The sequence below is a fragment of the Punica granatum genome, chromosome 4, assembly GCF_007655135.1.
Source record: "Punica granatum isolate Tunisia-2019 chromosome 4, ASM765513v2, whole genome shotgun sequence".
Lineage (NCBI taxonomy): Eukaryota > Viridiplantae > Streptophyta > Magnoliopsida > Myrtales > Lythraceae > Punica > Punica granatum.
The window spans coordinates 38,875,237-38,899,072 of record NC_045130.1 but is presented as its reverse complement, the minus strand read 5'-3'; the positions used below and the strand labels follow the sequence as shown (position 1 = coordinate 38,899,072).

The following is a 23,836-nucleotide window of genomic DNA, read 5'->3' as shown; positions in this document are numbered from 1 at the left end:
CTCAATCGAAATCACGAAATGATACCGTAGATTTGAATTGGCTAAGCTTATTAGATCGTCTGCTATAGTTAATTTGCAGATGATTCCTATGAGACATCACATGTCATTGACCAATATTTTAGGTGGGCAGGTGATATCATATAAGATGTTAGGATCTGGACTAGCATATGGCATTTGGATCGAACAACAACATATATTGAGGGAGCGACTAGGAAAGTGAAATTCGAATGTATATGATACATCGATGTTAGCTGTTTTTCTCGATTGTCCATTTCATCATTTTTTTTTATATTTGTTCTTCGAGGCATACCATATGTTCAGTCAGATTGAATACCGACTCATTTATTTCAACCGAAGAGCGTATGAGCTGATAGGTTAATTAATTCTCGATACGGCATTTCAGCCTTTTCTTCTTTTGCTCAGAGACCTATCTTGTTACAGTTCCAATTCTGCGGCGAAATCACTCTTCACGAAGTGCAATCGAGCTTTTGTTTTGACAGAGCAGACCTGTACCGATTTATCTATGCGAATGATATTTCCCGTCGAACGGTATCCAGACCGATTAATTTTAATGATTTCTTCTATAATTTAATAGTTCCATTAATTACTCGAAATTTATGATAACAGCGAACATTACAAACACTCAACAGACGACAACCAAAAGAAGCGAAGAAACGCACGCTTGAAACTGGGCCCCGCCGGAGCAATCGAACCGGAGCTACCGGGGAGGTCTATGAGCGGGCCCCACTGCCCACACACACCTAGAAATCATCAATGTCGTCGTATCCCAAGTCATCCTCCACCTTCTCAGCCACGTCATCCTCGATCTTGTCCTCCACGTACTCAGCTCCCTCCATCAGGGCCACCCCTCCCAGGGCCCCCGCCACCGCCCCCACGGCCAACCCCGTCCCCATCCCCCCGAACTTGCTCTTCTTCTTCTCCTCGGGCGGTGGCACCGCCGAGGCTTGTGCATATGCCGAAGGAGCGCCGTACGGGTAACCATAACCAGCCGGCGGCGGTGGCGGGGGCTGGGAGTACGGGTACCCATATGGAGGGGGCGGCGGCGGCGCAGTGTAAGCTGAGGGAGCCGGCGGCTGTGGGACCCCATATGGCGGTGCGTAGTAGGCATCACGTGACCGATACCGGAGATCCCGGATGCAGACCGTGACATCAATCTTGCCCTGGGGGCGGCCGGACGGGCGCTTGAGCTGGAGAGAGCGAGTCAGGCGCTCGCCGATCCCGGCATCGTCGAGGACCTCCTTGAGTTTGAGCCGGGCGGAGCCGATGAGTGGCTTGGTGTCCTCCTCGGACCCGGCATGGGCGACATCGATAGAGAGGACCGCGTCCTCCAGCCGCTCGCCGGTCGGGACAGGGAGCACGAGGATCTCGTCCCAGAAAGGGCATGTATCGCCCTCCTCGTCGGCCCTGGTCGAACATTTGCTGTTCGGGTCCACCCACAGGACGACATACGGCCGGATGGGGCCGTGCCGCCAGTTCACGTTCTTCAGGTCCTTGGCCGACGATATGGTCACCTCAACCTCGTAGTAGGCCATAGTAGTGGACGCGATTGACGGCTCTTTCCCCTTTTTGTGGCACTTTGGTTTGGTTTTCCTATGAAAATTGTTTTGTTCTTATTTTTCCCCCTAAAAGATAGATCGGAGCAGCTCAACTGCTCTCAGTATATATACACATGGAAGAGATGAGATGGTGGTGGGAATGGATTGCCCTTGGCTCCGGGGATATTCTCGATATTATCCCCGGTGGCATCATGTTTCAACTTTCGAGATGGGCAGTTACTATCAGGGGTATTTTGGGAAAAATGAACATGTACTTTATTTCCCTAGTGGAGGATAATTAGTCCGTTTGATTTTATAATTCTTTTTTAATTCTACTCTATCTTACTACACTTACATTTAATTTAACAACACAATTATTACTTTTTTTTAAAAAAAAATTTAACCGTTTAATATAATTTTTAGTATTAAATTCTCTCGACTATTCATTATTTTTTACAAAATTCAACAACGCATTCATTACTTTCTTTCAACTATACATTACTTATTTCACAATTTAACAATACAACCGTTACTTTCTCTTAATTATTTATTATTTTTCACACTTTTTTTTCATAATTTAACACACAATCATTACAAACAAATTAAAATCAAAACTCAATTTTATTCAATTTTAAAATTAAACACAATAGGAGTCACGGAGTTATTACTTCAATATGATAATGTTACAGGAAAAAAAATCAATTAACAACATTTGAGGTATTTACTCTCGTGATTAACATATCATTTATGAATTTGTTGTATCCGAATTGATTTTTTTCTCACATAGTGTGGCAAGATAAAGATAAAGAACTTCTCAAAATGAGATTCGCTTTGTAACAGTGGAAAAGTCCAATTAGGACGTTTTATTCTTTTCTTTTGGCTTAAAGACTAAGCATTGAGTTACAAGAGATTCCAAAAGAAAAGTCTTTATGGATATTTTTATATCAAGAGGAAAATTTCTTTTCCTTTATGGATGGAATAAATGGTTGGAAAACCTTAGGAGAGGATGGTGGGGTGGATGACGTAAAGTGAAGATGCCAAAGCCATGCCTTTGCCTCTCGGTCAGCTCTTTCGGCAGCTTCAAGAATCTAGAGGAGACGCGGAGCGGACACGGCGGATGCATCAATCGAATTCTATGGCTGCTTTCCAATCCAATCCAATCCCCTGGGCTTAGAGCTCTCCAAATCGTCCAATTTGGGTTCTTATTGAATCCTCTTGCGATGGAATGTTTTCCTTTTTCCATAACTCGCTCATTCGATAAATCGTAGTCCCTTCTGGTCCCTCCATGCACAGACAAAAGTAGCCCATTCTCGTAAACCCCAAGTGATTTTTCTAGGTTACACTAATGAACAATTCCCACTTACAGTACAAACTTTTACGAATTAAATTATGAAGGAATTCATAGCTCGAAAGGACCCGCCTTCCCCGAATGGACCAGTTGTAAGACATGTTGAATGAACTGAACAGCGGATGCACCCAAAAGGGCACGCAGCCTGACTAGTTCGATATCCGGTCCGATTATGAAAACACGGGAAGGGAAGGAACCTTGCGAAACAATGCTACGTTGGGCTTACATTGTTGCCAGCATAAGGAAAGGCAATGGACTGACATATATGGGCCGTATCTTCAGACTGGGCCTTAATGGGCCTTTGACCTTCACCTTAGCGGCGGCGCTCCAACCCAAGTTTTCCACTTGTTAAACCCTAAACCCTAATCTGCCGCCATAAAAGACCTCTTCTTTCAGCTCAATTCACCTAGCTGCTCTGCTCCCTCTCTTCTTCACCACTGAACCCTTCCAGTGAAAGCGGTTGCACTCCTTACCTTCGAAGATGAGGCCACCTCAAAGAGGTAATATCAAAGTTTCAGCAACTGTTATGCTGCCACGAATGATACAGAAATGAGATTGACTGTGGTTCTTGGCTGTTTGTTTGTGTGCAGGTCGTGGAGGCAGTGGGTTTAGGGGTAGAGGTGATGGAGGAGGCAGAGGCAGAGGTAGGGGTGGATTTGGAAGAGGTGGAGGTGACAGAGGGAGTGCCATGACAGGCCGCGGTGGTGGGCGCGGTGGACGTGGTGGCGGGAGAGGCCGCGGTGGCGGGAGAGGTGGGATGAAGGGTGGAAGCAGGGTTGTGATTGAGCCTCATAGACATGAAGGGATCTTCATTGCCAAGGGCAAGGAAGATGCTTTGGTCACGAAAAACATGGTCCCTGGAGAAGCTGTCTACAATGAGAAGAGAATCTCTGTTCAGGTTTGCCTTCTGCAACTAATCCACATGTATATGTATACATGTTCAAACATATATGTGTTATCTAGTATAGTTTAATTAGACATTGCGATCTTCTTTAGCTGGGCAAGCGTCTGGTTTGGTGTTATCATGGGAATTTGCATTACCAGTTTCTAAAAGTTTAAACTTTACACGGTGTGAGTTTGGGAGACAGAGCCCGGTTAAGGGATGTGTTGTCGTGATAGTCTAAGATTTTATGGTCTCGGCATTTAGCATCATCATGATAGATTGATTTTCCCTGTTGTGATGCTCTCGATGTGTTCTCTTCTGCAAAGTATGTTAATTGTTAGCTGCCTTGTCTTATGCTACTTTGATTCACTTGCAGAATGAAGATGGAACAAAGGTTGAATACAGAGTCTGGAACCCTTTCCGTTCGAAGTTGGCTGCTGCTGTTCTTGGTGGTGTTGATGAGATCTGGATTGTAAGTGTTTCCATGTATTTTGTTCCTATTCAGGCTTAATTTGAATCTAGTTGACATCGATAACTGATTATTTTTCTCTAACAAAATCTTCCTGCTTTCACAGAAACCCGGTGCTCGTGTTCTCTATCTGGGAGCTGCTTCAGGCACCACAGTTTCCCATGTATCCGACATTGTTGGCCCAGTGAGTAATCTTTACAACTAAAAAAATTGGCCTTTTTCCACAGAAGTAATATCTGATCTATGGACACTTTTCTCCTTCAGACTGGGGTTGTTTATGCTGTGGAGTTTTCCCACAGAAGTGGAAGAGATCTGGTTAACATGGCAAAGAAGAGAACAAATGTTATCCCCATTATTGAAGATGCTAGGCATCCTGCCAAGTACCGTATGCTGGTTGGGATGGTAGATGTGATATTCTCAGATGTTGCTCAGCCTGATCAGGTTTATTTCCTTGTTTTTCCTGCTTTAACACGTTCTGCAGTTGTATTGCTGTGGCTTTTTATTTCCAACTGGTGGCAGTAATGTGCTTACGAAATTTGTGGAGCTTTCTTAGTAAATGGTTTTTCATGTTTTGGTCAATTATTTCTTAGTTGTGCTGCTGTTTTTAGTTGTTTGGGTTCATCAAACTACCTCCAGCAAGCATAATTTTCACATTTTTCACTTAGAGGTGGTTTGGTGGAAAACTAGTTGAAACTTTTAATACTGATTGCAAGATGGTGTTATGGGTATTGAATGGAAAGCTTTTACTTTGGATTGAACAATCTTGTCTTCTTAAAGTTTGTTGTGAGCCTGACCAGGCGTCCAACTGTTAGCAGTTTTTCTCTCTCTGTTGTTGATTTTACAGTGCATATGATGAATTAACTCGGATTCCCCTTCAAGACATCATGGGTGATGCAAGATCGAGTTGTCTGATGCACATTGAATTTTACAAGCTTTTTGCTACTCATTCCTTAAGTTCATGTCTTGTAAACTTCTCTTTTTCTCAATTTAGGATGTTTTGGTTCACCATTTCCTTTTGATCTCTGGGCATTGCATTCAGCTGCTCATCTTTGAGCCCTCTACTTTCCTTTTATCTGCACCTTAAAAGCACATATTTCGCTGGCACTTGCCCTTGAAGATTGTCTCGGAGCCTTTGTAAAAACAAGGACAATAAGTAAGACGAGCTTTTGAGTCATGAAGTTTATTATTGCTTTTGTTTCTGTGAACTTGCAGGCACGAATCTTGGCGTTGAATGCTTCCTATTTTCTGAAGGCTGGTGGTCATTTCGTGATCTCAATCAAGGTAAATGGACTAATGTTTGGTTTTTGCATTTTCATCTTCGTACTTCTCAGGTTATATATGCATCACTGAGGTTGAGACTGATATTGGAGATTTGTGATTTTGTTATTTTGTAGGCAAACTGCATAGACTCCACAGTGCCAGCAGAGACGGTATTCGCCCAGGAAGTGAAGAAGCTACAAGCAGAGCAGTTCAGGCCTTCGGAGCAGGTCACCCTTGAGCCCTTCGAGCGAGACCATGCTTGTGTTGTTGGGGGATACCGTATGCCTAAGAAACAGAAGCCCGTTGCTTAGATTAGATGCGGACTTTAGCAATTGCTAGAAAAGTGACTGTTGTTGAGTGTGTCCATTTGGGCATTTATTCGGTTTTGTAAGGATGATCTCTGCAGTGATGAAACTAAAACATATTTTTGTTGTTGGCAATTGCTTTTGCGTAATGGGTTTTTGGAACGCGACATTGAAAGGCTCAGGATGAAATTTACCAGTTAAATGTGGCATGTTTGTGTAAATGCAAGGGCAGTATCTGATTATGAGTCATTCCCACGGAAAGAGAAGAGAAATGGAAATCGAAGCATCAAGGAATAGGTGGTCTGTTGTCTAGAACAGATGTTTTATGGAAGTAGTAATTACTGTTTATGTTCCTATAAGAAAAAGAATGCGCTCTTATGAACTTTAGCTCATGGGAAGATAAAAAAGGTAAAGCTTAAATAAGGAGGCAAATTCTAAGGTGCAATCAAAGAAATGGTTGCACCATGCCATCACTTTCACTTCTTTGCTGCCTTCAAATCAAATTAGGACTTGTTTTCATCTGTGTTATGAACTTCAGGTTGATTCGATAGTTTGCTCCTCACACACACGTTTTCAAGTCACCATACCTTTCCATTGGCCTCCTCTATCACCTTGATCATCGGCTGACTCAACTCTTTCACATGTTTTGAGTCGTCATGCCTTATTATTGTATTGAAACAGGAAGGGCAGTAGCCCTCTTTTATATGGCCGGAGTACGTCGAACATTGTGGACCGATAATCTATAGAGTGGGGAGAAGCTTACATTGGGGGCTTTCTTACATGAATTATGGACTTCTTGGGGCCGGTCCGAGCAAAGTATGATTCAGGTGAAATACAAAAGGATAAATTATGAAGTTAAAAAATAGTTGAAAAAACATGTCAGAAGTGGGATTTGAACCCACGCCCTCTCACGAGGACCAGAACTTGAGTCTGGCGCCTTAGACCACTCGGCCATCCTGACTGCTGACATGTACGGTAATTTACCTCATGGTCTAACAGGGCACATAATCATCATCCATTATTTCTACGGGAAAGCCAAACCTCATCTATACTCGTTTGTGCGTCCAAGTAAGTTGCTGAGATAAAGCTGGTCCATGCTCCAATACCTTGAACGAAGCTGCTCATTGACAAGTATTTCAATTTGAACCGTGTCTTTTTTATTTATTTATTTATGGGGTTCAGTCCATTGAATCTATATAATATTGCCGTAGAAATTCTTATATCGTAATGCTTGCTTTAATTGTGATTACGTTATGACTGTTTCCTTCCTTCCGGTGATATCACGAGACTACATTGTATGTTCTTATATCGTAACGCTTGCTTGTGCAGCTTTAAGCTCATTCTCAATACATGTCCCAAATCCAGTCCCAATCCGCTACTGATCTAAGAACAAGTACATAAGGAAACTAAACAGAACTACTACCTCTAGAAAGCTGAAACCTGACCGCCTTTTGCAGTACGTAATTTGAACTGCAACAATGATTCATATGCTGTTTTCAAGCTTCTCCACAGTGTCTTTCCCACCCCATCTTCTCACTCGTTCTGTCGTCTGCTCCACCTGCAGATTGCAACTTCACACATCAATCAGATTAAAAGAGGCTGGAAGTTTCGAGTTTTTTAAGTTCAACACGAGTTCTCTGAGAGAAACATGAGCCAAATGAATGTCCGAGATGGGCTCCAAATTTCTGCGACCGTAAGTACTGGTCCCAGCCAAGTTGCACATGAAAGTGACTAACGGCATGCGAAAATGGAAATCCGGACCTCTTTGTTCCAATTAGTCTTGTAAAGCACCAGGAGCAGTAGCAGAGTCTGCAGAGTCGTTCCGCATATCATTCCTCCCCAGAGTCCCTATTAGCGGAGAATACAAAGCAAACATAGTGAGATTATCATCGGTGAAACTCCGAGCAGGAAAATAGGAACCACTCGGTCTTTTCCTCTTTGCGAGCTAGCTGTTCTGTTCAGTCGTATTACCTCCACTCCTAATTTTGCATAGTAGCCAAGGAAAAAACCGAGCGGCAGCCCAAAAATGTAATAGCTCGCCAAGTTGATGTAAGCCACAAGTGCTTGCCATCCTCCTCCGACTGCAACCCCTGCGAGACCGAAAAGCGCAAAAACATCTTCCTTTATATATTTTCTGCATTCTTCATCTTTCGTCGCAATTAGGAAAATAACTCGTCAAAATGATCGAGAATGTAATTAAGATTTGCTTGAAACTTGGCGCACAAGGAAAGATCTTGCGTGCAGTTTAGTGGTCACCCGAAAGAAGCTTCTAAAGCTGACCCAAAAATTAGTTGTTGCCAAACTCTCCCGATTCGCTTCCTCTAGTATTCCTTGAAACTCAGGTAATCTTTGCCAGGAAATACAAATGCGTACCTGAAATGACAGGCTGAATGCTGTTTAAGACCATGGTTGCACCAAGAAGATACGCAAGGCAAGACGCAGCTTCCCTCAGCTCCTTGCTGTTACTGAAAATGATTGTGAAGTTGTCTTTCGTTATCAAGATAGCAACCATGCATAACACCCCAATCAGAAGGGACTGAAACACGGTCACATAGACGGAGTACTTAGCTGCCCTCGGGCGTCCTAGCCCCAGCTCATTCGAAACCCGAACACTGTGAGGAGGAATGTAAGAATTCACAAACAGGAAGATCAGAAATCAGCCATTGCTGGAGTGATTAAGTGAAGTCACATTAGATCGATGAGAAACCTATCGCGACAGAGGGTCTTTGAGATTCACCTGATAGCAGCATTTATTCCAATAAACAGCATAGCCTCCCACCCATTAAAATTCATGCTGTCATAGACAGGGGAAGAACACTCAAAGAGCTGAATATATATATATATATATATATATATATATGTATATATATACATATGTACGTATATAGTAGGAACAAACCAAATAGAGAGAGAGCCAACGGCAATGACAGCATTGTCAAGGTGCCCGGTTAGGATGATTATGCTCATCATGTACCAAATCTCCAGGCACAGCATCACAGCCGAAGCGAGGGAGAGCCGCACAAAGGGCCAGATGTCGCGGAAAGCAGCCGACGAGAACCCACCCCACCCTTCCTTGCAGTAGGCCATCACGTAACCCACCTGGGCCAGGGCTATCCCCCAGCTCGTGATGTTGTAGGCCACGGCCGCGCCACTCATGCCTAGTTGCAGCTGGTAGATAAATGCCCAGAGCAGACCTATGTGCACGAGGAGGCCCACAAGCCCGATCCACGCGAGGGCGCTCACCTTGCTCTGAGCCTGGAGGAACTTTTGAGTTGGGAAGTTGAGGGCGAGGGAGAAGAGCTGCGGGATGATCTGGAGAGTGAACTTCCCGGCTAGTTCAGATATCTCAGGGTCCTGCCCGAAGAGGTTGAGGATTGGCGTGGCGAAGATATATATCGGAAGTAGAGCGACCGAGGTGACTAGGAGGATGATCCACGACCTCTGCATATACAGCCCGAGCATATACACCTGGCCGGCCCCAAATGCCTGCCCGCACAGTGTCTCCAGCGCGCTTCCCATCCCGAGCTGCCATCGATACAAAATCATCCAAATCATCCCAAAACCTGATATAGAATATTAACTTCACGTGTTTAGTTTAAAAGAGAGACTGGGAAACGGGACCATGAAGCCGAAGGAGAATGTGCCGATGACGGATATGGATATGGCGACCGCAGAGAGCTCGACGTCGCCAATGTGACCTACGAAGATGTTGGTGAAGGAGTTGGTCCCATACTGGCAGATTATGGTGAAGGCTATGGGGGCCGCGATCTTCCACATCTTTATGGTCTCCGCCCAGAACAGAGCCGCCACCTCCCCCAGGCTCCTGACCGGTTGGTAGTCCCCATCGCTGTCGAGCAGCGGCGCATCCATCTCAGGCGCGGTGCTGTCACTTTCCGAGCGGACTGTCCAAGGAGTCAGCAGGAATCCAATTCAGTTGAGCAACGTCCTCCCCCTATATCTCTCCTCATTATCACGCAATTTTCATGCCTTCCCTTGTGATATTTTCATCCGCACTTTCGCCACCCTCCTCCCCTTTGATCGGGAAATGTCATACATTTTCAAACCTCTCCATCGATTAATCGTCACTTACAGTACATCTCACCGACAACACGCTAGATGATCAAGATGCATGATATCCGATCTACGTACTCTATACGTGCCTCTATCACCGAGTTGAGTAATCTTGATGAGTTAATATCGGTTTCGTAAAGAACTAATATTTTACAAAAACTAGCTAGCACTACCATTTCGATTTTATGTTTATTCGTCATTTTCGGAGATGTATGATTCAATGGAACCTGAGTACATAAGATCTGATGTTTCTTCCTTTTTGGCTGGCAATGTTTGAATAAACAAAAGCAAGCTGAGCTTGTGATAATGGGGAATGGTCAACTTTGATTTGCCGTGTCATAACATCACACTGTCTGCATAATAAGAAAACAAACGAGGAGTCAACTGTTAGGTTTGGTTTTTTTAATATTGAGAAGCTCTCAATTAACATTTCCAGTGACGTGGGACCATCAGGGGCAGGGAGGGCCTTTGTCCATTAATACATAGTTCTTGATTTTATTAGTCCCCCTGTCCCAACAGCTTCCATTTTCTTATGTAAATAAGCAATTCTTTTCTAGCCTTGATTGCGATACGCGGAGTCTAATCAGAGGAACCTTTTCAGTTGGATGAGTCCGAAGTGCTTATCAGTTCGATAACACATCTGTTTATGGGAGATGGACCGTTTCATGAATCATATAGCCTTTGACAGTGCAGTCGGCGATTTTGGTCTGGTTCGTGTCATCGTGCTTTAGTCGTATTGGCGCCAATCTCGTGCGTGTGCGAGAGCTGCTGCGGATGGAAAGGGGAAAAAGAAAACATATAGAGGTCCAAATTTTAGAGCCCATGTTGTGGAATAAAACAAAACGGCCCAAGTACAAAACCAACCGCACACAAACCCGGATCTTCCCCCCCCCCCCCCCCCCCCCCCCCCGCCCTTCCCCATTCGCTCTCCTTCTCTCCCGCCTGTAGCTGAAGAGAAACAAACAAGAAAACTGTGAGATCAGTGAGATCTCTACCGCCATTTCATCGGCAAAAGAATCTCTCCAATGGTTTCTCTGTGAGTTTTCCAGCCGGTCCTCTTCTTGCTCTTCCTCTTCATCCGTTCATAAACTTCCTCTTCCTAATTTGGCGCAATGGTGGACAGTGATTACTCGGCTGTGCCCAAGGACTCGCGATTCCCAAAAGCTTTTCGCAACCTCGAACTGCCCTCCTCCTCCTCATCCTCCTCCTCCTCCTCCTTTTGATGATTGGGGTTTCTCCTGTTAAACGAGTTTGAAAGCAATGCTCTCCGCCCAGAAGTCTTGGGCTCGTTTCTTGAAGCGGTACTCGGTGACACGAAGGGGATGCTGCCGTTCCTCCAGCAGCAACAAGGGCAGTAAAAGGGGGAGCGCCAGTGGCCATTCTGAAGATGGCGGCAAGAACAGCTCGAGCTTGAGCAGCTACAATGAGACGTATAACAAGCTCAACAATCTCGATTTCACGACTGTTGGTCATGGTAAGTTAGAATTGGCATGTGAAATTAATGCTGAGACTGCTCGTATGACAAGACTATCAAACTGCTTCTTTGGATTGTATTTTGAATAGTACAAAATGTAGCCTCTGTTCTATTTAAATAGCTCTGGCAAATGAAAATACGGTTAGAGATTTTGATGATAGATCTTTTCTTGAGTTTAGTCCATTCGGAAGGCTTCAATGGGTGGCTTTCGGTGGACCCCTCTCTTACCCTGAGTTTTTTTTTAGATCACCAAACTTTAGCTTCATATAAGACCAAGGCTCTGAACATTGAAGTTTGTCCAACAGAAGTTTCCCGACGGTTCAATTTTGTCAAAATTGCATGTTGTGCTCCTGTTGTCGATGCATGGGATACTTAGCATTGAACTAGTATTGACTAGCATCTCATTTTCAAAGCCTATCATAAGGTTCAAACTCAGGAGTGGATGATCGAGTGGTGGAGAGTAGGTGTAGTAGCGAGAGGGGTTTTGAGATTCATGAATTGAATGACGATTATTCACAGGGTTACAAGTGCTCTCAACCCAATTGTACATAATCGGTTGATGGTGTTGTTGGTTTATATTGTTTTGTCGGAGCAAAATCCAATGAAAATACGAAAATCATGATCATGGAAGATATTTTGTAATTATCATCGTCTGCCACCTAAAGGTATATGCAATGATTTTAGAAAAGATACTAACTATGCTGTGTTATTGCTTTTGTCAGAATAGATTATGATGCATTAGTTCAGGATCCTTTTATATCTAGCTCATTTATTGGTTCATCAATTGTAGTATTTATCCAAGAATTTCATCATACAAAGTAAGATTGAGATAACTTGAGCTTAAAATTAATTTTGACAGACACCCTAGCAGAAAGGGCTCATCTTGCTGTTTTACCTCCTGAAGAGGATTTCCTGTGCACAGTCCATGTAAATTCCAAATTGATGGCTTCTGATGGTTCGACTTCTACGGTAACTCTCTGTGGAAGTATTCCTTTCAATTAGTCATGAAGTGACTTTTAACTGAAAATCCATTGTAATTGAACATGTGAATATGGAAGATCACTCTAGCCTTTCTTAGATACTTTATTACTTGTTAAAAGTTCTACCCTGAGCAGCCTTAGGTGCAAATTGGTAGTATTAATTCTATATGTAACTTCAACGCACTCGCTAGTAAGAAGGCAAGTCAATAGTTGAACCTTCTACTCCTTGTGTCTGAAAGCTTAAGCTAGTGGAAAGGTGGTCCAATGATAAAAATTACGTATATTTTAATAGGCTAATGCATCTTTCATATAGAAAATTTGGCGTGACACAGTATGGCTTCCCTTTTTCAAAAAGCATGGCTCTCATGTATGCTGGAATTCCGTTATGGGAACATGTGGCCGGCGTTTCAGTTGGTCTTGCTAGTCAAGTTGATCCATTAACTGGCGAAATCAATGATTATCGGATATGGACTGATATACGGGTAAGATAGATAATGATCCTATGTGCCGATGATTGTCTTTAATCGTGGCAGTTGGAGTAATTCGACATCTGGTGTACAATGTTTGGGCAATATAACTTCTCTTTCCTATTCTATCATTTCTTGTAATCTTGAAATTTTTATGCCTAACGAATCAACTACCAGTTGATGAGAATTGAGATGGGAATTGTATGCCGCAGTTTGCTTTTTATTTATTTATTTATTTATTTATTTAAAGCTTCATTCATTTGGCTAATATAAACCATGTCATCTTTTTATAGGACTTAGGAGATCATCTTGGAGATATGGACTTTAAAATTGCTGGAACTAGGAAAGGGATCACTGCAATTCAGCTGGACATAAAGCCAGCTGGAATCCCTTCAGACATGATTTGCCAGTGCCTGGAACCTGCATGTGAAGGACGCCTTCAGATAATTGACCACATGGAGCGAGAAATAAGTGCCCCAAGTACTCAAGATGATAGGAACCCTCCTCGATTAGGTTGGTTCTGTATATTGTGTTGGTCTTTTGCATCCTCTTCAGTGCCATTTGAAATTGTGTTTATTTTTCTAACTCTGAGATGTGATGATTTTGATACCGCTGCGATGAAGTACAGTAATGATGCTATCCTTGGCTTGATTAGGCCTGTAGGTATTCTTAAGAGGAAAATTAAGGAGGAAACAGGTCTGATTGTACCCTAAATGTCTATTATCCTTTCTTTTAATTGTATACATGAAATGAATTTTCATTGGAATTCTCTACTTGAATCCTCACTGTTTCAAGTCACATCTATTTTTTCTTGGTCTGGGATGTTTGTAAAATGTGCCCATGGGGAACTCACCCAGAAATTATGAAATGAGTATCGTGATAGTTGCTTTCAGCAGATATTAACGATAAATGTAAGTGTTTGTTCATCTAATATTTGACAGGAGATTTTTTGGTGTGGTACCAATATTCCTGCATAATTTGGCTTAAGACCCGTGCTGCAAATCTTGAGTTATATTTTTTCCTGCCATGTAGTACTAGTGCTTCTCTGATATTTAAATTTTGACCATTCAGGTGCTCAAATGTTAGGGAGTGCTGAAGCGCCATCCATGGTGACCGAGAATCAATCTATAATAGATAAGGTACAGGAAAAGTTGTTTTAAATTTGCCCCAACTCATGTTACGTTTTTCATCGTTTGTGACTAGTACTTCTAGGAAGCCACCTACTTGGCTGTAGTCATAACAAACACTCATAGTATGTCGAAAAATGCATGCATTGTCATCTTCAAAAAGTAATGAGAAATTAGTTGTGATCTCTGTTTTGTGTGTTCGCCTAGTATCTACTTTGAGAGTCTTGCCGAATTTTCAAACCTGTGGCTAGATATAAACTATTTGAATGAACTTTGAGTGATATTCATTTACCTCACCAGTTTTCTCTCGTTTGAACTGATTACTTCTACATTGATTAGTTATAGAATTTCCCATTCGAAATATTCTGCATTCGTTCTTACTTGACATTGTTGTTGGAAGCTCATGGCTGCCTCATATGCTCGCTAATGCAACTGTATTCTGCCATCTCTGGTAGAAAATCTGTGTTCAAATATATTTACAATTCTGTTATTTTATGTGCGTATTAATATTATGCATAAAAATGATGCTGAGCAATGCAAACAGATCTGTACTTCTGTTTAACTGATTGGTCTTGTTACTTAATTCTACGATATTATCTTTGCCTATATAATCAACACACTGGAATATCCCGTAGGTTTCTCGGAAGCGGGCTTTCATCATTGGAGTGTCATATGTCTTCAACGACCAATTTTCAGAACTCTATGGCACCATCAATGATGCCAACCATATCAGAAACCTGTTAATCAACGACCTCAGTTTCCCCCCATCTTCCATTCGCCTCTTAACTGGTATGTGCTCCCCAAAAAATAATTATGGATAGATTGTTTTACAGAAATTATAAGTACAGACATATTGATTTACTCTTCTACTCTTTGAATGTAGATAACGATTTGGATAGTTATCAGCGTCCAACGAGGCAAAATATTATTATGGGCATGCGATGGCTCGTTGAAGGGGCAAAATCTGGAGATTTATTGTTCTTTCATTTTTCCGGACACGGAGATTTATTCGAAATCTTCGGTTCGCACCTTGTGGACGAAGAAGCTATTCAGTCTAGTTTGATGAATAGGATTATGGTGAACCCTCTTCCTATCGGGGTCAAACTTTTCATGACTATAGACTGCTGTAGAGCTGTCACTGCCATGAACCTTCCCTTTCAATATCAAATGAAAAGGTTTGCTCAATTATTTAAGATATATTTATCGTGTGTTTTTAACATTTAATTATTGTAAAACTTAGTTCGAATATTGTTTTATTGAACTTGCAGGAGGGGCAAATAGAAATGTGAGGACCATTGGTGGATCGTCGGCCTCGATTTGGTCCTTGTCCAACAACTAGTGGTGGAGAGGTTATTTGCTTATCCGCTTGCGGCTACGACGAATTGGCTATTGAAGATGTACATGCGTAAACTGCTCTTTACCAAATTCTTACTGATCGATGACTTTTAATAATATCCGTTTGTTTAATTTTATCTCGACATTCATACTATGCAGTCTAATGAAGACGGCAAGATTGGCGGATTGATGAGTTGTGCATTCATCAAGGCTGTGAAGTCTGGACACAGAACTTATGGAGGCATATACGAGTCGATGTGGAAGACCATGGCAAAAATTCTCCGTCGGAGCCCACATCATCAGACACTACAATTAACTGCGGTTAAACCATTCCCCGTATACAGTAAATATATCTTCCAGTAGCATCTTTTATCTTTTAATACTTAGCTCTTGAGGTTATAGCATCGGGTTTGTTCAGCAAAACAAAGGAGATTTGGAGAGACACGATCAAGAAATTAAAAGAAACAGCTGATCCAACAGTTGTGGAGTGAAATCGTAGAAATTGGGAGAAAGAAATCGTGTCTTTCATCAGACACCCATTTCTCTTTTTATATTTATTGAGTTAACTACAAAAAGAATAGGAGCTAAAACTATTTAAATTTAAGACCCTAAACTAGTAACTTTCATATATTTAACACTTCCCCTCAAACTAGAGCATATATATTGTGTATGCCCAGCTTGTTACAAATATAATCTACTCGAGGACCCCTAAGAGCTTTAGTAAAAATTTTTGCCAATTGATCATTTGAACAAATAAAAGCTGTCATAATATCTCGAGATTGCAACTTTTCTCTAACAAAGTGATAGTCAACCTAGATATGTTTCGTTCTCTCATGAAAATCCGGGTTCGACGCAATATGCAGTGCGGCCTGATTATCACAAAATAACTTCATAGGACAAGGTTGTTCTACCCTTAATTCTCCAAGCAATTGCTTCACCCATATAAAGATTTGCGGAGTTTACATACATTGCCAAAGTACTCCCCCTGAGCAACAAACCCGGGTGGTTGCTCCATATAAACCTCATCTTCTAAGTCTCCATGTAGAAAAACATTCTTGATGTCCAACAGATGGAGCGACCAATGGTTAATGGCTGCCAATGACAACAATAAAACGCATATAAGCTACCTTGGCTACAGGAGAAAAAGGTATGTCCATAGTCTAGTCAAGGAATCTATGTATAGCCCTTGGCAACTAGACGAGCTTTCAATCGATCAATACGACCATTTGGGGATGTCTTCACTGTATGCACCCATCGGCAACCCACAATAGTCTTTCTAGGTGGCAAAGATACAAGTTCCCAAGTGTCGTTGGCGTGCAAAGCAGAGATCTCATCTTTCATTGCTTTTCGCCAGCCAGGATGTGACAATGTCTCTTTAACAGATTTAGGTATAGAGATAGAATCCAAAGAAAAAAGAAATGCAGCATAGGAAGGAGACAAACTACTATAACTGAGAAAGTTATACAGAGGATAAGGATTAGTAGTGCAGCAGGTACCTTTTTTATGGGCAAAAGGCAAATCTAGCTCTAGGGAAGACATCAATGGTAGATCCGAGGCTGGAGGTGCGACTGGAACAGGGGTAGAGTCCTCTAGTCTCTCAGGAGAGGTCACCTGGACACTCTCTATCGGCTGTGATTCAATATGAGATACCTTTTTCCTGCGCTGATAAGTGATCAACTCACGTGGTTCGGTTGGTCGAGAAGTGGATGGCGTCTCAAGTGTCTCTGGAGGAAAAGTGGATGTGGATGGAACACTAGACATATCAATTACATATGGAGAAGGGAGAAGCAGTGATTCAGAAAGTAACTCAGATTGATTGGGAGACACTGAGAAGAAAGGAGTGGACTCAAAGAAGGTGACATCAGCGACCACAAAATATCAACGTTGTTCTAGAGAGTAACATCTATACCCTTTTTGTCCACGAGGATATCCCAAGAATACACACTTTAAAGATCGAGGAGACAATTTTGATGAGCCTGGAAGCAATTGATGGACAAAACAGAGACACCCAAAGACACGTGGAGGTAATGAATAAATTGCATCACGAGGAAACAAAATTGAAAAAAGGGATTTGACCACGAAGGATACTAGGAGGCATTCTATTGATCAAATAACATGTAGTGAGAAGTGCATCACCCCAGAACTTGACAGGTATGTTCATATGTATCAAGAGAGTGCGTAAGGTCTCAACAAGATGTCTATTCTTTCGCTCAGCAACTCCATTTTGTTGTGGAGTATAAGCACAACAAAACTGATGTATCATGCCTCAATAAGACATGTATGATTGAAAGGATGCTGAGAAATATTCTCGGGCAATATCACTACAAAGGGTACGAATTGAAACACCAAATTGTGTTTGGATTTTAGCACAAAAGGACACAAATATGGGATATAGATAAGAACGACTCTTTAACAGATAAACCCATGTCATTCTGGAATAATAATCAATGAAGGTTACAAAATAATGATAACCTTGATTTTAAAAGAATTGGACAAGGACCCCAAATGTCTGAATGAACTAAAACAAAAGGTGCACTAGCACGTTTACTGACTCTACTTGGAAATTAGGTCCTAGTATGTTTTCCCAGCTGACATGATTGACACTCTAATTGATTGACTTTGGACAAACTCGGAACCATTTTCTTCAAATTAGCTAGAGAAGGATGACCTAGGTGACTATGAATATGCTCTGTAGATGCAGCAACGGTGTAGGCAATAGGTGCCTCAGATGTTGTTGGAGCAGAGAGTTGGTAAAGGCCTTGAAACTCACGCCCAGAAATGACTAAAACCGATATAAGAGACCATCCATGACCCAAGCCAGGTCAAGGGGATTCTCGGCCCTCCTCCTTAAAGAGTGGCCGAATGTCCCTTGACCTCTCTTGGGTCGGGGACGACCTCTTCTATCGCTTTAAAATCGGTTCTTGGAATTGATTGCAATTACATTTTTCGTTAAATTATAAGTTTCACGGTAGTTTGTATGTTAGGCGCGTTAATTTCGAATAACCATTTCATTGATCCATAACATTTGAGGTTCAAGGTCCCAACCACTAAACAATTCCACAAACAAAAAATGGGACGTAACATTTAGTTAATTAAACCATTTGGCTAACATCAATTTGTAAACGTGTCGACGGATTACGAAACGGTGGAAATGCCCCTTTTTAAAATACCCCACAATTTCAAAGCATCGAGACGTATAACACGAATGCAATTAGTAATAGATTATTAAGATAATAGTTGTAGTTTGCTATACCTGTGGCTGCTGTCAAAATTTATTTCATAATGGAGATGTTGATATAACAGTAATCAAAACTGTCATGTATGGAAGCGATGTAGTTCATTAGCGCATGTCATCTGTGTTTATGTGAAACTAGTAACAGACCCATGTGATTTGTCATATTGAAAAATAAAAAAAATCTAAAACTCAAACAATTTTTGCTAAGTCCCTATTTCTGACTGCGAGTCTGCTTCCAATAGTTGCAGGGAAGCTGGTTTGTTGACACTAAAATTCGGTTTTTGCTTTCATTTCCAGGGAGATAATAGAGCTGCTGCACAGTTATTAGAAAGCATAATCTTCATAATTGATTCCGTTTTGGCTTTGCTTCGGAAGCTACTGTTATTGAAGAATTAGAACAAGATTTGAAGCATATGATTGTTCGGCATTCTTTCTTGACATTTTGTTCATGCCTGCATCAAATAACTCAGAGTTCTCACTTACTCTTTCTTGTTCTCTGGTTATTGAATTGTGTTGTAGTTGCTGTATGGCTGCAACCTGTCAGTTTTATCTAACTGGGGAAAAAGAAAAAGAACTATATTAAAAGAGGTTGATAAAGGTTACAAAATTCCTCCGCGTATTATAAGTAACTCTACTCAGTATCCTCTAGCGAAATGCAATTTTTCTGGCCATATATAGAGATGTGTAGCCAGCCTTCATTTTGGAGATTCTGCTAGCTTGTCAGGCTTAGTTACAGGCTCCATGAATTTTTATTTTATTTTATTGATTGTCAATGGTGATGTGAATTTATTTCTTTTATTTTTTTTCCAATGCAACAGTTGTAGACACCTGAAATGTCCAGAAAATACTCATCTTGATGCACTTTATACTTTTTCGAAAAGTAAGGATTTTCCTTTTCCTGATTTTGCTTTTCTGATTGCAGTTGCCTATGCTTTGTCGCAAAAGTGGAAAAGCCTCCAGTGTTGTTGAGTATCTTGTTCAGGTGTTTTTCAAACATTTGGATTCCCAAGTTGTTGAGAACAAGCAGTTGGTAGGCTCAAAGAGTTTAGGGATGTATTCTATTGCTACCTTGTGGTAAATTGCCTTTCGATGGCCTACATTGTGTTATTCTCATCAGTAAGATGGGTGTTATTCGATGCCCATTTTTACAGAAGTTCTCGTATATAAAGTAATTTATATCATTTTCTTTTCTCCGAATTACTGTTATTTTCTTTGCATCAGCAACTAGGTCAGTCTCTTTTTTGTCTTGGTGTGCTTATCCGGTATTGAAATTTCCTTTTGTCTTCCTCTAGTAAGAAAAGGATTGATGTTGCGAGCAGCCTCGGCTTGTTTAAAATATATCTTCAGATGGATGACTTTGTTTTGAAGGTTAGATCTTTGCAGGTTAGTATTTCTGCTATCTTCTTTACATACTACGGCTGATTTTTCACAAAAGGATCTCTCGTATTTGTGCAACTTTTGTGGGCTTTGGGCTTTATGCTAATTGCTAGCCTGAATTTATGTTGGACAAGGATGCTGGCAACTTTCTCCTCTGATGCTGACTCCCACCTCAAGGTGAGGAGGATCCTGTACTTGCTAGTTTCTGCCCATGTCTCTCTATCAGCAATGAATCATTCATATTTAACCTTTTCCTTTGGCAGATGCAAGCATTGCAAAACATGTATGAGTATCTTATTGATGCTGAAAAGTCAAATGGGAACAAAAAAGGCTGGGAATACTGCAACTCCTTACCCCGAAGAAGCCAACTCTAGTGTACCTGTTGCAGGTGCAGGAGATACTAATATATGTGGGGGGGAGTCGTTCAGTTATATCGGGATAAAATATTGGACAGGTGCATAGACTTTAATGAACAAGTTCGTCAGACTGCTGTCAAGGTCAGACTCTATGAACATCCAGTCAGCTATATATATATATAGGAGTGAATGATGTGTGTTCATGGTGGGTCTACAAAAAACAATAGCTGGTATGCAGTTAGAAATCTTAGGGACAGGGTCCGTAACATAGGAGAACCATTTTGTAGATAATAATTTATTCTGTATCCAATTTGCCATGCCAAATTTGGATAATGGTTTATTCATGGAACTGTAATGAAACGACTGAAGTGTATTTAGTTAGGTATTTACTTAAATAGAATATCGAAGTTTTTGCTGAGAAGCACTAGGGTTTTAGTTTTGGTTCTCAAAATCAACAAGTTTTGACTCTGTTTCTGGTGTAGATTGTGGAGGTGGTTCTGCTTCAGGGTCTTGTTCATCCTATCACCTGTGTTCCGTACCTCATTGCGCTTGAAACTGATCCCAGGAGGCAAATTCAAAGCTAGCTCGTCATTTGCTGATGAATATGAATGATAAGTAAGTGCAACCCTAATCAAGTAGGTCCATAGTGATTCTTAATCTTGTATGCTCTGGACTCATTGCAGCTCCTTTTCAGGTACCCAGCCTTTTCTGAAAGCAGGTTAGGGTGGGTTCAGACGTCATTTATTTTTTCCTCTGAAGATGCCAGCCAGATTAATTTCAAGGTCCTGGAAATACGAGGGGAAGTCTGACAGGGCAGCATTAGCCCAAAAGCTAGGGTTGGAGTCTCTCGGATCTACAAGCTTATACGTGGAAATCAGGTTTCTAGAAACAAATTTATGGCTTCTATTATGCTCAAATTTTGATAACCCCGCTTGGAATGATTCAGTGGTGCCATTTTTGATGTAAGACTGAGAAATACTGCTTACTTAAGTTTCTTCCTTTTTTTAATTGTTCCAATTAGGTTAACTGACGGCATTAAATTTCTATCCGCAGGCACTGTACAAAAATACTTGCTTTATTACCGTTCACCGTGCCTGTCGAGCTGCTCTATTTGATTTATTCTATAAACCAAATAATACAAGTTAGGGCTGGTGCCATTGAGGCAAAACTTGAAGGCATTTTGTTCAAGGTTGTCTTCAAGAGGAGGCCAGGACACAGGCCACAGTAATGGAAGTATCCAACAGGAGGAAGTTGCTCAACCTTTGTTTGGTAACTCAAGAGCTGTAGATCTGAATGGGACGACGGTTCAGGAAGAGTCATTTTTTCAGCCAGTTCAAGGCCATATGGGATCACTGGATCTGAATGGCAGAATCACTGGATCTGAATGACAGAATCCCGTCTGAGGCGGTTGATAAATCTGGTGCTAACGGCAGTGCTTATACTGAAGGAGAAGCCCATTTTTTGGGTTCAAGTGAACCTCATGGAATATCCGGTGACAACATGCAGAGAGAATCCTAGTACTTTTCTATCCAGTAGATAAAGCAATTTGTTTTCTTCTAGGCATGTACAGAGTTCCATTTTCGGATGATGATATCTGAGATAGAATTGGTGAAAAAACAATGTCTACGAAGTGCTTCCAATTACCTAGCCCAAAAACCATTTTATAATTTGAGAAAGACACCAGTTGATTTAAGAACCTCAGCAACACCTGTTGCTCCTATCATTTCCTGCAATTTAATTGGATGGGTATTTTCCTAAATTCATGCAATGATTTATGTTCTTTGCTTTTCATCCTTGCCTCTAGTCTAACGAAAAACTTAAGCTGGTATACCTTCCACTGGATTTTTCTTGTAATATACATTTTCAGCGACATATTTTCTAATACATCAGATATGGATAGTTTAAACCTTTTTTTTTGCCTTGATGGAAAATAAGTCATTGCCGGTGTAACTGGCTTCAAGTTGCTTCGTAGGATAATCTCCACTGCCAGCAAAATCTGCTTCTTTGATGAGCTGGCATGAAAGGGAAATCTCAGTGTGGTCTTTTAATTCTTTCTACCTTTTCGGCGAAAGATGTTGTCATAGCACTTTTATCTGGGACTGCTGCAGGCGGATTGTCTAGCGGCTACTACCTAGCAGCTCCTGCTGAAGCTAAAAAAGCACTTGAAGATTATGTTTACTCTCAACAATGCTCGGTGCCAGGTTTGCTCTTTTCCTTTTTCACAACTCGCAAATTTGCAGTGATCTGAATTGGGGTAACTGCTAGCTTTGGAATATTTGATCTAAAGGACTTGTTTTGCTGAATAGGCTCTCTCTCCGACTGAACCCACCCTTGAAACCGGGTGATGATCTCACGAAGCAAAATATTCCCTTCAATCTCAGCGGCACCCGAAGCAATTTGCCTTTTGACTCCCCAAGAAGTATTTCAAAGATATCAGGTGACTTAAAACTAAGATCTTGGTTAATCCTCTTATTTTGTCCTTTTATTGAACTTTACCCTGCCTTTTAGTTTCGTAAGTTAGAAGTTCTGACTTCTGAGTGCTGGCTAATGTAAAGCACATTTGCACTAAGATAACCAGTGGTAATGAAATTCTAGTCATTGCGGGATCTCTTGGCTACATGTTCTAATCTGTAAAGATAGACTGAATCTGTTTTGGGGAAGTGAGATTAGATCGACTTCTTCCATAGTTCAGGGACACTTGAATTGGATTTCTGGTTTGAGAGTATATAGAAGGGACCTTCGTCTAGGAGAGGGTCTGAACGAGCAGCAGTGGCAGATGATGAAGACCACAACGAGGAGGCCTATGCAGGGGGGAGCCCGTATAGCAAGCAGTGGCAGAAGAGGCAGTTACAGGACAAGGCAGCAGTGCTAAGTAGTGTCTGTAAAAATAGCAGGTTAGGACTAACATCTGTACATCCTTCGCAGCTTTTGAAATGAAGTTAGGATCTTTTATGATAGAAAAGAACAGAGGGAAGGACAGAGAAATTGGAAAAAGTACCGGGAAATAATCTGCCATCAAAGGTGTAAAGGTCAATCCAAGTAAAAATTCAAGTTTGAGTTCTCATCAGGTCAATCCAAGTAAAAATTCATATCATAAGCCAGCTCGAACAGGGACATTTGATGTGGCAATCGAAGCAGCAACCGCCCTTGGGAAGTTTGTCTGCCCCGAGAATTTTAATCACTTGGAGCATTAAAAGGCGATAATTGAAATCGATGGCGTGCCTCCCTTAATGAAATGAGATTGCGAAAACTTTAAAACAAGTAAAAATCAAAGCAATCGCCCTAGGGAAGATTGTCTGCCCCGAGAACTTTAATCACTTGGAGCACTAGGAGGCGATAATTGAAACCGATGGCGTGCCTTCTTTTAATGAGAATGCGGAAACTTTAAAACATGTAAAAATTTAAAACAGGTAAAAATCAAAAAATTTTTTTATCACAAGCTTTGACCAAATCAAAACCCGAGATCACATCTCGGCTCTAGGCATCCCCTTCTAACGGAATAGATAACACGAGACCTAATAATGAATCCACCAGAAAGTTCTTACCTTGTATTATCAATGAAACTGAAACACGGGGTATTTAACTTTATATTC

At 41.4% G+C, this 23,836-nt stretch overlaps 4 protein-coding genes and 2 non-coding genes across 13 annotated transcripts; 3 read left to right on the top strand and 3 right to left on the bottom strand.

Moving 5' to 3' along the window:
* Positions 1 to 562: 562 nt before the first annotated feature.
* On the bottom strand, positions 563 to 1,669 carry LOC116205340 (protein SRC2). Its single transcript, XM_031537912.1, has one exon. The coding sequence runs from the start codon at positions 1,551 to 1,553 to the stop codon at positions 762 to 764; it is 792 nt and encodes a 263-aa protein (XP_031393772.1). The 5' UTR covers positions 1,554 to 1,669; the 3' UTR covers positions 563 to 761.
* A 1,578-nt stretch (positions 1,670 to 3,247) lies between these two features.
* LOC116206243 (probable mediator of RNA polymerase II transcription subunit 36b) lies at positions 3,248 to 6,023 on the top strand. Its single transcript, XM_031539058.1, has 7 exons — positions 3,248 to 3,404; positions 3,495 to 3,802; positions 4,164 to 4,259; positions 4,363 to 4,440; positions 4,521 to 4,697; positions 5,469 to 5,537; positions 5,651 to 6,023. Exons 1-7 carry the CDS (start codon positions 3,386 to 3,388, stop codon positions 5,825 to 5,827), a joined length of 924 nt encoding a protein of 307 aa, XP_031394918.1. The 5' UTR covers positions 3,248 to 3,385; the 3' UTR covers positions 5,828 to 6,023.
* On the top strand, positions 5,100 to 5,172 carry LOC116206499. The gene has a single exon (XR_004156727.1). It is a non-coding gene; the product is annotated as a small nucleolar RNA snoR60 (small nucleolar RNA).
* Positions 6,024 to 6,698: 675 nt separating the features above from the next.
* TRNAL-CAA lies at positions 6,699 to 6,782 on the bottom strand. The gene has a single exon. It is a non-coding gene; the product is annotated as a tRNA-Leu (tRNA).
* Positions 6,783 to 7,101: 319 nt separating this feature from the next.
* Positions 7,102 to 10,068, bottom strand: LOC116203277 (protein DETOXIFICATION 35). Its single transcript, XM_031534951.1, has 7 exons — positions 9,443 to 10,068; positions 8,721 to 9,346; positions 8,559 to 8,615; positions 8,195 to 8,433; positions 7,793 to 7,911; positions 7,583 to 7,669; positions 7,102 to 7,379 (listed from the first exon to the last, which is right to left on the bottom strand). Exons 1-7 carry the CDS (start codon positions 9,689 to 9,691, stop codon positions 7,305 to 7,307), a joined length of 1,452 nt encoding a protein of 483 aa, XP_031390811.1. The 5' UTR covers positions 9,692 to 10,068; the 3' UTR covers positions 7,102 to 7,304.
* A 730-nt stretch (positions 10,069 to 10,798) lies between these two features.
* Positions 10,799 to 23,293, top strand: LOC116203365 (polyribonucleotide nucleotidyltransferase 2, mitochondrial-like). 8 transcript variants are annotated; one of them, XM_031535056.1, is made up of 16 exons: positions 10,805 to 11,366; positions 12,226 to 12,335; positions 13,107 to 13,326; positions 13,885 to 13,952; positions 14,576 to 14,729; positions 14,824 to 15,115; positions 15,209 to 15,337; positions 15,435 to 15,618; positions 19,433 to 19,893; positions 20,022 to 20,064; positions 20,151 to 20,384; positions 20,726 to 20,858; positions 20,938 to 21,121; positions 21,297 to 21,760; positions 22,352 to 22,444; positions 22,550 to 23,293. In XM_031535056.1, exons 1-7 carry the CDS (start codon positions 11,153 to 11,155, stop codon positions 15,219 to 15,221), a joined length of 1,071 nt encoding a protein of 356 aa, XP_031390916.1. In that variant the 5' UTR covers positions 10,805 to 11,152; the 3' UTR covers positions 15,222 to 15,337; positions 15,435 to 15,618; positions 19,433 to 19,893; positions 20,022 to 20,064; positions 20,151 to 20,384; positions 20,726 to 20,858; positions 20,938 to 21,121; positions 21,297 to 21,760; positions 22,352 to 22,444; positions 22,550 to 23,293. The 8 variants fall into 8 exon arrangements, with proteins under 8 accessions (XP_031390915.1, XP_031390916.1, XP_031390917.1 ...); XM_031535055.1 differs by lacking the exons at positions 22,352 to 22,444; positions 22,550 to 23,293 and having other exon boundaries at positions 10,799 to 10,928; positions 11,016 to 11,366; positions 21,297 to 22,002; XM_031535057.1 differs by lacking the exons at positions 22,352 to 22,444; positions 22,550 to 23,293 and having other exon boundaries at positions 19,433 to 19,492; positions 19,803 to 19,893; positions 21,297 to 22,002.
* Positions 23,294 to 23,836: the final 543 nt, after the last annotated feature.

Excerpts from the sequence above, each read along its gene's own strand:
- LOC116206243 (XM_031539058.1), top strand. Across the intron at positions 3,803-4,163 it reads AGAAGAGAATCTCTGTTCAG|AATGAAGATGGAACAAAGGT; the intron begins GTTTGCCTTCTG and ends ATTCACTTGCAG. Across the intron at positions 4,260-4,362 it reads GTGTTGATGAGATCTGGATT|AAACCCGGTGCTCGTGTTCT; the intron begins GTAAGTGTTTCC and ends CTGCTTTCACAG.
- LOC116203365 (XM_031535056.1), top strand. The coding sequence starts at position 11,153 with ATGCTCTCCGCCCAGAAGTCTTGGGCTCGTTTCTTGAAGCGGTACTCG. Across the intron at positions 13,327-13,884 it reads TAGGAACCCTCCTCGATTAG|GTGCTCAAATGTTAGGGAGT; the intron begins GTTGGTTCTGTA and ends TTGACCATTCAG. Across the intron at positions 13,953-14,575 it reads ATCAATCTATAATAGATAAG|GTTTCTCGGAAGCGGGCTTT; the intron begins GTACAGGAAAAG and ends AATATCCCGTAG.
- LOC116205340 (XM_031537912.1), bottom strand. The coding sequence starts at position 1,553 with ATGGCCTACTACGAGGTTGAGGTGACCATATCGTCGGCCAAGGACCTG.
- LOC116203277 (XM_031534951.1), bottom strand. The coding sequence starts at position 9,691 with ATGGATGCGCCGCTGCTCGACAGCGATGGGGACTACCAACCGGTCAGG. Across the intron at positions 8,616-8,720 it reads GTTGGCTCTCTCTCTATTTG|CATGAATTTTAATGGGTGGG; the intron begins GTTTGTTCCTAC and ends TGTCTATGACAG. Across the intron at positions 7,670-7,792 it reads ATGCAAAATTAGGAGTGGAG|GGACTCTGGGGAGGAATGAT; the intron begins GTAATACGACTG and ends CTCCGCTAATAG.